The sequence below is a fragment of the Prunus dulcis genome, chromosome 7 (assembly GCF_902201215.1).
Source record: "Prunus dulcis chromosome 7, ALMONDv2, whole genome shotgun sequence".
NCBI lineage: Eukaryota > Viridiplantae > Streptophyta > Magnoliopsida > Rosales > Rosaceae > Prunus > Prunus dulcis.
In genome coordinates, this window is record NC_047656.1 from 12665858 (window position 1) to 12678199 (window position 12342).

Genomic DNA, 12342 nt, shown 5'->3' on the forward strand with positions numbered 1-12342 from the left:
ATATTTTATTTTTACCAAACACCTTAAATTGCTTAACTTTAAAGTGAAGCAGGTTTTTAGCGAAAAAAAACCAATCCCAAACGGGGCCTTACTGGCCCTCATATTTATTATGTAAAGCAAGGGGGGAGGGAGACAAGGTCGGGGGGGTCCTATGCCCCCTCTCATTTTTCTTAGCCTAATTATATATATCTCTTATCCAAATTTCAAAGTTCCCTTTTTCTTTTTTTGTTTTTCTTCTATCTCTTTTTCACATTATTACTACCCCTTCTAAATCTCTTTTATTTCTTTTGAGTCTAAATGTTATAGTAATAAACTACAATTCAAATTTTCTTAGTATGTATATTTAACAAAATACATTTAATTTGAATCAATATCTTTTGCTTGTATTAATGATGAATAGATAGGTAATGTGATATAAAAAATAATAGAGTATAGTAATTAAATTTAGGAATTTTGTACCAAGTAAAAAATTAATTCAAATGTCACACCGTAAAGAAAAAGATTTGAATATTTGAGATGCCCTCTTTATACAAAGTTTTTGGCTCCGCCACTAATGTAAAGTGAACAAGAACATGAGATGATGGTAACTAGCAAGTTCATGTAACGATTCTCTTTTAAGCAAGTCACGTTAACATTTCTTAACCCAGAATGCTGGCCCCATAGACCAAGCTTTCCCAACACAATGTGCAAGGTCAGACAACCAAGTACCAGAATGTCCGTATGGACAGGCCGTGCATATTCCAAAATGGAATGCAAGGCAAATCATATGAGAGTTGCGACCCAATCCCCTTCCCACAAACCGTGAGAGAACAATTCAAAACAATATTTTTACTCAACGGCAGAAATACGTACATTCACCCTTGACCCAAAAAAAAAAAAACTATTTCGATAATTATCTTTTATAGTAAACTTGTTTCTCATTCTTCAAGTTTTCATTATCTGACCAAGCACAAAGTTTTGGTTTCTTTTTGGGTAATTTGAAGTATTATTTCAAGAATGTGGGCTGGGCCAGACCCACTTTCATCTGCATGGACTTCATATTTTTAACGAGGAAGAAGCCGGCCCAGTCAAAACCAAAGGAGGTAGAAATTACAATGCACAACTGAGAATTGGAAAAGTACATGCCACAATTCAGAATTTAAAAGTACATGCTCTCTCTCATCCCTATACTTTGAAGGATTATGTTAAATTCAGAGAGATGGGTCAGGGGCTCACTACTAACAATATTGATATTGTCTTCAATTTAACCATCTACAAAGTTTAGTAGGTGTGAGATTTTATCACAAAAAGGCTCGGTGTTACTAATAGTAAAACCATTCATTATATTTTGTATTTTATTTAGTCAAAGTTTCTTATGTGGGACTCATATTCTTCGTGTAGCAAAAAATTCTACAATTTCAACTCCTTAAAGGAAACTTTTCTTTTTCTTTTTTCTTTTTTCTTTTTTTTTTGAGAAGGGAAGGGAGTTGTGTGACTTCTCTATCCCGGGATGTATACTTACTTATTCCTATCGCACACGTTACGTGATCAGGTGATGTGTGCTGTAAGAGAAGCATGACATACATCGTGGGATAATGAAATATACATCTGTTGGCATACCATTTGCCAAAACAATTATCACATCTCCAATGCGTGGATTTAATCATCCCTCAAATAGTTATCTTCCCTTCACTCCCAAGCAAAGAAAATTACCTATCATTCATATCTTTATCAAATTATTCATTTTGCTTGGCCACATGCAAATGAATTATGCAGAAATATTGGCAGACCAAAAGAAGGAATAAGTATACATATTCAGGCGCCGCTCTCATGAAGAAGGAATAATCATCATAATCATGGTTGTCGTCCACATCGTTTTTGTTCATGATTTGAATGGAGCAATATAATTTTCATTACTAGTTGAAATTATTATTAATTATTAATGTATTGGATGCAAAAGAGATCATTATGGTGGTCCAAATTTGATAAACTTCCATGAAACCCGCCTTTTATCCTGCAAATAATCTTTTTAATTATATCTAATGTGATCATTTAGAGGAGCTTATAAGTTCAATTATATATTGAGTTCTATAAAACCCCACATAGACCCCTATATATGCTTGTAACCCAATTCAAGGGTGCGTTTGTACCAAGAAAAATGTCTCCTAGGCTCACCCTTTTGTTTGTTATTTTCTGCCTCCTATGTGCCATGACATTGGCTTCTGACCCTGATCCAGTTCAAGACTATTGCATACCAAACCCAAAATTAGGTGTCATAAAAACACCTCTTCACACCTTCCTCCCATGCAAGAACTCATCCGAGGCTACCACCGATGACTTTGTCTTCTCCGGGATGAAGGTGGCCGGAAACTTCACTGACACGGGCCTCGCAGCCATCTCAGTCAACCCAACAATCTTCCCCGGGATCAACACACTAGGGATGTCATTTGTAAGAGCTGACCTCAACGTTGGTGGAATCAATCCACCACATTTTCACCCAAGAGCCACAGAAATATCCCATATAGTGCAAGGGAGTGTTTACTCGGGGTTTGTTGATTCAACCAATAGGGTTTTTGCAAGGGTAATTGAACAAGGGGAAGTCATGGTGTTCCCTAGGGGTCTAGTGCACTTCCAAATGAATGTTGGTAAAAAGCCTGCTACAATTTTTGGAAGCTTCAATAGCCAAAACCCCGGAATGCAAAAGATCCCATCTGCCATTTTTGGGTCTGGGATTAATGATGAACTCTTGGAGAAGGCCTTTGGATTGAGTTCAAAGCAGATTGGAACTATGAGAAGAAGATTTGATCCAAAAAGGGTGAGGTTCTAAGTTGGTTTGCCCAGAATTGCGGAGGAGCAATTTTATTTAATGTATCTTGTATTGATACAGTAGAAGAAATTGTGTTGGTCATTTAAACCCATGTATTATTTGTGTCTGAAGTGGTTTTAAACATGAATTGTTGTGCTTCCCCATCCTGAACTGGTCTAGGTGCTGGTAAATGAAATTTTAACATGGTAAACATGCAAGAATTTTCTTTAATCTCGGTTTCAATACCTCCGAATCCAAATACTACCAAAAAGCAATCCTGGTTTCGCTTTCTTAAACCCAACTTTTTAAAATTCAATCCCTAAGAAACAATTTCATTGTGATGCAACAATATATAAAGGAAGCTGGCTAATACAAGATCTATCATACATACCAATATGATCAACTGAAATTTTATCTCTCCGTATTGGAGAAGAAATGCACAAAAAAGTTCATCTGAGGTAGCTCATTAAGCATTTGGAAGGTTGCTACCCCTCAGTTAAAAGTGCCTTGACAATATTATCACACATCCCATCAGCATGTGGGAACAAGTGCCCAGCACCTGGCAGCTCATGATAGTGAATCCATGGAAGCCGTTGAGCAATGTAGCGTTGCGGTTTAACAGGTACCAAACGATCATCAGCTCCATGCCACAAGTGGACGGAACCTTCATTGTTAGGGAATGGGTTTTCAAGATCCAGAGGGGTGAATTCCCAGGTCCCAAATCCAACAATCATGTCACGGTGAAGGGACTCGAATTCTCCTTGTTGTCTTACCTGTTCCTGAGGAAACCACATTCAAAAACAATGACATCACTTTCTTTTCTGAAAAAATAAAATTATTTCTGTAATAGCATATAGTGTTCACTTGTTTTATGTCAATTGTACTCTCGGATTGAAGCTTCCCTAAGCACATTCAAGTTTCAAAGTCCACAAGCTATAGAGAGAGAGAGAGAGACAGAGACAGAGACAGAGACAGAGCAGACAGAGAGCAGAGACGTAACAAAGCATGTCATTAAATATCAGCATCATTTTCTGAGTATCTAACATCCAAAGCCAACCGATGAATTTACTGTACACTGCAAGCACATGGTTTGTAAAAGACATTAACAAGAGTTGTTACATCAGGGAAGCGTATGGTGCCATGTGGGTCTATAAAGTTAATGTATCTATAACAAACCTTGCATATTTAATCAAGGATTATACACTTAGTCAGGAGAAACTCCAAATTTTAGAGGTTGATACTGAGAAGTACAAAGATACACAGATATAGAGCCCACAACCACGGTTATCTTAAAATGTAGTTCCCATGAAAGCTTCATCTATGATAAAGTGAAAACAAAACTGTTCATAAAATAGGGATCTAATTATTGGGAAGGGAAATGCAAAAGCTTCAAAGGTTTCTCATTGCTCTTCCATGAAGAAGAAAAAAATTTAAATCCAGAATTCACAAGATGCCAGATTAATGCCCTACTAGGCATATGTAATATGTTCCCACAGTTCCAATGGAAAGATTGAAGTCTAGGAAACAGAAATGCAAAGCTTCAAAGTTCTCACATTGCTATTCCATGACGGGAAATAATATTTAAATCGACAATTCACTAGGTGCCAGATTAGTGTCCTACTAGTCATATGTTCCTACAGTTCCAATGAAATGCTAAGACCAACCACCTCTTAACACTAACCAGAAGGCTTGCAAAGATGTCTCTTGACGCAGTGTAGGCTTGACGGTAGATATTCAAAGTAGATTCATTTGTGAGACAATGAAAACTTTTCTCTTTTTTATAAGCAGCACTCAATTAGTTTCACCGGTATGGGTAACCAAATAATACCTCTGCCCACATGCGAAGGGTCTCAAATTCAATCCATGGGAGGGGAATTATCAATTAGACACATGCTAGAAAACAGGGCAAGGATGTAGTTGGCATGGCTCATTATTTACTTCACAATAGATCGAAGGCAATAACTATAATCCATAGCTTAAAAGACCTTAATTGATTCAGCATAAAATCAAAATGGAAAAGAAACATAAGGAAACGTTAATCTTCAAATAGCAAACAGACAAAATGACGAGTATAATTTCAAGCATCAGAACTAGACTAATTTTTTGTTGAAAAATCAGCCTAATTTTCTAGAATGTTTACACATAAATTTCAAAACACTAGCAAGGATCTCAGCCTATAAAAAAAATAACTTGATAAACCAAATTAATTTTGAAATTTGGTAACTTATTCAGTAAATGTAGAATATTAAATTTGGCTAATGTCATTATGAAATGGTTTAACTTTAAATTTTAAATAATCTAATTTTATGAAAATTTCCAAAACATGGGGTGCATACCACATATGTTCCTCTTTTCTCAAGCTTAGCCATGAGTTCTTTGTCTTGGTCAGAAAGAATATCTCTACTGTGAGCCACAACACTTGAAGCAGGAAACCATTTTTGAGTGTTCCAGAAGTAGGTAAGCCAAGGGGTGTAGTGAGACACACGAAGTGCCCATTGGTCTTGCTGAAGCTGTTGGGAATAAGCTTCAGTAGATAGATTTGCAGGAAAACCAGCCCACCAGTAGTTAACCACTGGAGCTAATATTGCTGCTCCTGCAAGCCTGTTATCATTCACACCTAGCATAAGAATAAAAGACATACAATACCTCAATCACCCCCCCCCCCCCCCCCCCCCCACCTCTCCCTTTCTCTAACGACAACAAACCGATATAACAAATGATACAGGTCCATTCAGTAAATGATATGGGTCCCACAAACAATGATTATGTGCCATTGTATGAAGATCTGTTGTATTGTGTTGTACTACTTTCTCGTTTCTAACACACAGACACATACATGCAGAACCTGTTCACTTACATTGCTTGAAAAAAATCATACCTGTGAGGGATGTACTTGAGGCAGCTCCAAAGCACCTGTCCACCCATGGAGAAACCAATTACATAAAATCTGTGTCCTAAACCCAATTGATCAGCCAGCTCCTCTATATCTGAAGCCATACCCTTCACTGTGCGCTTTGGATTAGGATCACTTTCTCCATAACCAGGTCTGTCAAAAGACACAATGTAGATCCCCAAGTCTTCAACAGTTTCCTGGGGGAATTCACCATAGGTTAAAATGTGATTAAAGGGAAAATAGATAGATACAAAACAAACCATGAGATAGATACCGGAGACAGGGTTTCAGCAACGACAGCATCATGCCTGCAAGAATCAAAACCATGGACAAAAACTATTTTATGCTTTGCATTCTCTTTTGGGACCCCATGCTCTTTGTAGGCTAAACGCCTTCCATCACTAAGTTTAATAAATGGTGCTGTAACAGGCGGCCCATCAGGAGAGCCAATTATCTTCGATGGAGGAGGTTGGATTGCCTGATATGTCCATGCCAAAAATCCAATAAACAATGCAACTAGTGCTTTCATAAACATCCCTGAAATTTTTGAGTTCTAACGGAATCACAATACAGAGGTTGGAGAAAAAGCGCCAACAAATTTCTACTACATTTTTTAGCAACAAGAAAGATTGGACTAATTTATTTGAGTGTCTGATATCAAACACATACAGATTCTGCATCAGATGCATTTAGAACAAATTCTTACTGACAGTTTACAAGAAATTAGGGATCAAACACATATGTTGGCTTTCTGCTTAAATGCGTGAACGCAGTTAGTTGTATACTTACTGCTATCCAGATGAAAGACAAATGTCTTATATCTAATTGTTATTTCAACCTTACTGTGGGATAAGATTTTCCCTCAACGAATTACCACAAGGAGAACCAAACCTTTATTTTAGTTTTTGTTAATTTTCGTTTTGACAAATGATGAAATCTCAAAGATCACACTGCTAATACAATCACAAATTTGAAGCATACAAGATACCATTTGTTAAATGTTTATTATCCAAGTCAAAATTTCTCATTTTCCCTTAATTACTTCTTTTGATACATTAAATAGGGTCAAACCACGATCTATCCTAGTCCTAACCCAACATATCACAGCTCAACTTGAAGACATTTATTTAACTTTCAACAGTATCAGTAAATGATGCAACAATTAGTCAATTTTAGTTTTTTCTTATTGAAAAAAACAGAACCCTCTGATTAGTATTGTAAATATAATTACAAAAGTGAAGAAAAGAAAAGGCTGGTCTCTTATTCTTATCGTTATTTTGGAAGAAATGAAAACTCAGCCAACTTAATCACAGATAAGACTTGCTAAGTAAAACTTTTAAATCTAATTATACCCCATATAATGAAAAAGTCCTCAAACAAACGCAGTTCTTATATTCTGGTCCTGCATTTTTCTCATAGAGCAAACAGAATTTGGCGCTGACTTACAACAAAACGAGGTACAATGAATAATCGTAATCATTGAAACCATTAAATCAAATTACCAAAACAAATAAAGATAAACAGGAAAAACAAGAAGCAAGAAAAACCCACCTGGAGGAAGCTGGAAGGAACTATTTTGCTTGGCTCTTCTGGTGTGAGCTCTGGCCGACGCCGCTGATATCTTCCTGTTCACTCCTCCCGCCATTTCCACCAACCCACAAGATCAATCAGAGATTCACAGTCAGGCTTAGCGAAAGAAAGAGAAAGCCTTTATGGGTTTCAGAGAGAGAGACTAGGAGAGAGATCAGATCGAAGAGTTCTATGATGGACAAAAGGACGGTGACTAGGCTGTCTTGAGAGAGTGTAACTCTGTCGGTGTTGCCAAATGTTAATTTGCAAAACAGTAAAAAGGTCAATTAGTGCACAAATCATATAATTCGAAACTAAACTATGTATAATTCTCATCACAAAGAAACTTACATAATCAACTATTGGAGAAAAGTTTATTGTGTAATTTACCATTTTAAAATCTATCTATATTCAGTGAACAATTTTGTTTAGCAAATGATACCAATTTAGTTTAGCCATTGTGACGTCATCGAGCAATTTAAATATTAAAAAAATTAAATATCAAAAAATTCAGATTTTTTTTTCTATAAATACCTAGTCATCTTCTTCACTTTCCACACCAAAATTCATACAAATTCCTCTTCTCATATCTCTTGTGAATACTGATTATCCTTGGGTTGCCATAGCAATAAGTGGGAATGCATTAAAAAAAATTGCTATGGCAATCACTATTCACATGAATAGTATTTGCCCTTACTTCCCCTTACCCTTTGTCATAGCACAATGGATGAAAGTGCCAAGCTCAAATCCTTATTGTTGTCACGGGACAGCCTTTACCAAAGGAAGAAATAAATTGCATCATTTTGAAACTTTGAAATAACTAGTAACTACATTGGTGAAAGACTCGTATATAAAACAAGTAATTTGATTGTGGACTACATATATGGACATGTTTTAAACGTATACAAACCGATTTTCAGTATATATAGATAGGGTATGTTGTGAGTCTTTTCATGATTTTAAGCTAAGAATCATTCTCTATTGGCTTTTTATCCAAAACGTCCTTGACATTTGCGAAACTATCATATTGCATCCTTAAAGTCTTTTTCTATCACTCATGGTCCCTAACGTTAATATAGGTGCTCTTAAATAGTCCATCTGTTAAAAAAAATATTAAATTCAGGAATATAATCGTCAAATCAATCCAAAATTATAAAATATTTATCTCTCCCCTTTTTCTTTTCTGTTTCCTCTCTCTCTCTCTCTCTCTCTCTCTCTCTCTCTCTCTCTCTCTATCTCTTTTTCTTCTTTCTTCCTCTCTCCTCTTTCTTTTTTTATCTCTTTTTCTTCTTTCTTCCTCTCTCCTCTTTCTTTTTTTATTTCCTTCCCTTCTTTCTTTCTTTCTCTCTTTCTTTCTCTTCCCGAGTTCAGCCACCACTCTCGTGGTAAGTTCAATTATCTTAGTGAGAAATGCAAGTACTATTTAGTTGCAGACATTATGTCTATTGCTAAGTAGATTCAAAATTTTGCCTTGAAGAGACAACATAAGATTATAGCTTTTCCTTTGGGCCTGGAAATAAGGTCCAAGTTGAGATCTTGACATCACTTTATTTTGCTCAGGTTGTGAGCGGTTCTAAGACAGTTTGTTGCATTCCTTTGTAAACTAATGTACCACCCTTTTGTTCAATTGGAAGAAAGTTTTAGATTTTAGATTATTAAACTTGCCGCGAGAGTGGTGGCTAAACTCGGGAGAGAAAGAAAGAGAGAAGGGAAGGAGAAGAAAAGAAATAGAGAAAGATATCTAGTGGAGAGAGAAGAAGAGGAAAAGAATGAGAGAAGGGAAGGAAATAAAAAAGAAAGAGGAGAGAGAAGACTGAACTCAGAGAGAGGAAGAAAGAGAGAAGAGAGAAGGAAAGGAAACATAAAAGAAAGAGGGGAGAAAGAAATATTTTATAATTTTGGATTGATTTAACGATTATATCCTTGAATTTAACATTTTTTTTTAACATATGGATCATTTAAGAGCACCTATATTAATGTTATGGACCATGAGTGATAGAAAAAAACTTCAAAAATGCAATTTGATAGTTTCGCAAACGTCAGGAACGTTTTGTGATAAAAAAACCTTCACTATTTTCCGAAAGGGTCTTAATGGCCTAGGTGGGCTAGACTTTTCTACATATGATTTACTTCTTTTTCCTTTTGGTCATCGTTTATGAGTACGATAAAGTGAGTGGAAATGTTGGGGTTCCTAAAGATAACTTTCTCTTGCTTAATATATAAACTCTTATCCTTCATTAAGCTATTTTGAATGGGTGGTCTCTCTTTTTCATTAATTGATTACAATTTGCATGTAGAAAAAGTTAGGGACCCGTTTGATAACCATTTTAATTTAGTTTTTCGTTTTTGTGCTAGAGTATAAAGAAAAAAAAAAGGAGAATAGAAGTGAGAGTGGAGATAAGATTGAGAGGAAAGATGAGAGAGGAGGATGAGACGGAGAAGTAACAAAAATGAAAACCAAAACTAAAAACTGAAATCTATTTAAAATTGTTTTCACTTTTGTTACTCTTCCCTCTCATCTTCCCTTCTCATTCTCTCTCTCACTCTCATCCTCACTCCCATTATCACTCTCATTTTTATCTATACTCTAGCACAAAAATAAAAACTAAAAATTAAATTTGAAATAATTATCAAACGCATCTTAGTGTTTTATCCTCTCATTTTATACGCTTGCATCTTTGTTTATCTTTAGATTAGGTTACGCAAAAGAATATTCTAAAGAAAATATGCGTGCCTTTCCTAAATATGTGTGGCTTTCCTGACTTTTTTCTCTTGCTTGAAGCCTTCCTAGATGTCAACTTCCTATTGGTTGCTAAATGCTTGAGAGTGGCCATTAGGATTGATCCAAACGTTCTGGTTGGGCTCGACTTCTATTATTTGGAAAATGGATTATTTCAACAAATGAGGTTATGGGCTTTAAATGTTGATTTTTGGTTCTGGGTTTCAAGATCTAGGATCTACGGTCATGATCTGTTTGCTTGCACTTAATGCAATTCAGGACGGTACAGAACAAAGACAAACACCTTTTTCTTTTCTTTTCTTATTGGAGAAGAGGGGAATTGAACCTAGCATCTCATGGTCATCCTTTTCTTTGTTTAGTACTTTTCCCAAAGGGTTTATAAAGAGTTGAATTATCCCCCTATTGGCCAATTGGTTTTAGGATAGAACCTCAATTTCCTTCATTGTATCAGAGGGTGAAAGCCCTACAACCATAGTTCCACATCACCCAATATATTTGTGCACGTGTTATGCTTGAAATGTCGCTACACGTGGGAGAGTGTGTGAGAATGTCAAGGTGAAAATATTTCATATTGGAAAGTTGAGAAATCTAGTAAGCCCAAGGAGTTGGGCTACTCCCCTCCATTGTCAATTGGTTTCGAGGTGGAACCTCAACTTCCTCATTTTCTATTTCACACCCTAAAAATTTGTTTCATTTTGAAGAAAAATATTGTTATTTGAAACATCTCAATTATTGTTAGCGCTTATTACATACAAGGTTTTCTTTCAATCTCACTCAATTGCAGATCCTTTTTTCTATTAAGCCCATTCAAGGTGTTCATGGTGAGCCACAAACAATAACCCAAAAATTTTCCAAAAAAATAAAAGAAGAAGAACCATAACCAAAAAATTTATGATGCATGAATATCAATGAATCCATATGCAATTCACAAGGTTTCCTTGTGGGTTATTTTTTTTTTTCTGCTCAATGAAATCGTTACCATCAAGATGACTGCCGCTACATACGTTGATCATCGACTACTGCACATCAACTAGCGACACCACCTACACCAACAGAGTCAGGAGGCTCTGAGCTTCTACTATAGTTGACGACACCAGCAACAGAAGTGACATACTCCGATGTACAAAACCCCGTCAGTCTTGTAACTACCCAACACCAAAAAACAATTTTCCTTTCCCTTCATCGTCTATGTTCTCTATACTAAAACTTCCTCAAGAAAACATCTAAAATATTGTATTGATATTTAATTAATATTTAATAGAAATTCATGGACCCAGAGCATTTACAATGGGCTCCCTAAATTACATCCTTAAATAAATTTTATAGAGGAATTGAAAAAATACAACTTCAACCATGTTCCTTATCCACCCTTTAAAATAAGGAGATCTCTAGGAACTCCTAAGTGCCAGTTTGGCATTGCTCATTTGGGGTGATAAGTGATTTTTTAAAAATTTTGGGAAGCCCGGCCCATTTGATAAACTATGAGAAAATCACTTATTGTTAAAAATTGCTGTAAGAGAAAGCTATAAGGGAAAGCAGCTAATGAGGTGCTTTCATTTTCTGATTATGCAAGAATCAGTTTCCAATGGGCACTGGGTTTAATGATTATGCTGCAATCATTTTCTGATTATGCGGGAATCAGTATCAATAATACTTTTAACAAAAAGTTTACCAAACGCCAAACTGCTTTATCTCACAGCTGATTTCTCTCATAGCAAATCTGACAGCGATTATTTTTACCGCACAGCAATGCCAAACTGAGAAGGGAGAAACGACTTCCAGTAACTCCCTATAATTTATTGTTGCTTTATTTTATGTATATTTTAAGCCTTTAATTAATTATGACTATTTTTATAATTTTATTTTAATAGAGATGCACCATTTAAGGAATATGATTAGAGTTGAAATTTTATCGAGAGCTCATATAATAGTTTTTGTGTGTTTTTAGTTAAATTTAAACTAAATAATATGGAGCATGATTGTAAATGTTAACTTTATATTAGGTGAAGGACAAGTGTCAAAAGATGAGGGAGGAAACAGAGTGGGCACAGGTATTTTGGGCACGGGAAAATTGAAGTTCCCCACGACAGCTTCTGCGGTTTGCTTTCTGAACCTTCGTACTAACAGAAAGTCTCCGGGTTTAACCGTAAGTGGTATGATTGCCCCCTTACAATCATGAACCGGTAGACTCTTCTTCTTTTAAGTACTGATCAATCAGAAATGCTCGTCCTGTTGAATAGTTTTTTTTGCTTTTTAGGTACGATTCTAACTGGTTGGGTTAATAGTCACAAACGATCAACATGTGAAGATCATGAAACCTTTTCTTTTTTTTTTTTGGTTACAGAAGATCATGAA

The 12342-nt window shown here is 35.8% G+C and overlaps 2 protein-coding genes across 2 annotated transcripts; one reads left to right on the top strand and one right to left on the bottom strand.

Annotated features, from left to right (window-relative positions):
• The first annotated feature begins 2067 nt into the window (after positions 1 to 2067).
• LOC117634105 (germin-like protein subfamily 3 member 2) lies at positions 2068 to 2949 on the top strand. The gene has a single exon (XM_034368027.1). The coding sequence runs from the start codon at positions 2096 to 2098 to the stop codon at positions 2804 to 2806; it is 711 nt and encodes a 236-aa protein (XP_034223918.1). The 5' UTR covers positions 2068 to 2095; the 3' UTR covers positions 2807 to 2949.
• A 95-nt stretch (positions 2950 to 3044) lies between these two features.
• Positions 3045 to 7527, bottom strand: LOC117634104. The gene is made up of 5 exons (XM_034368026.1): positions 7230 to 7527; positions 5953 to 6215; positions 5664 to 5875; positions 5122 to 5386; positions 3045 to 3564 (listed from the first exon to the last, which is right to left on the bottom strand). The coding sequence occupies exons 1-5, from the start codon at positions 7321 to 7323 to the stop codon at positions 3271 to 3273; spliced, it is 1128 nt and encodes a 375-aa protein (XP_034223917.1). The 5' UTR covers positions 7324 to 7527; the 3' UTR covers positions 3045 to 3270.
• Positions 7528 to 12342: the final 4815 nt, after the last annotated feature.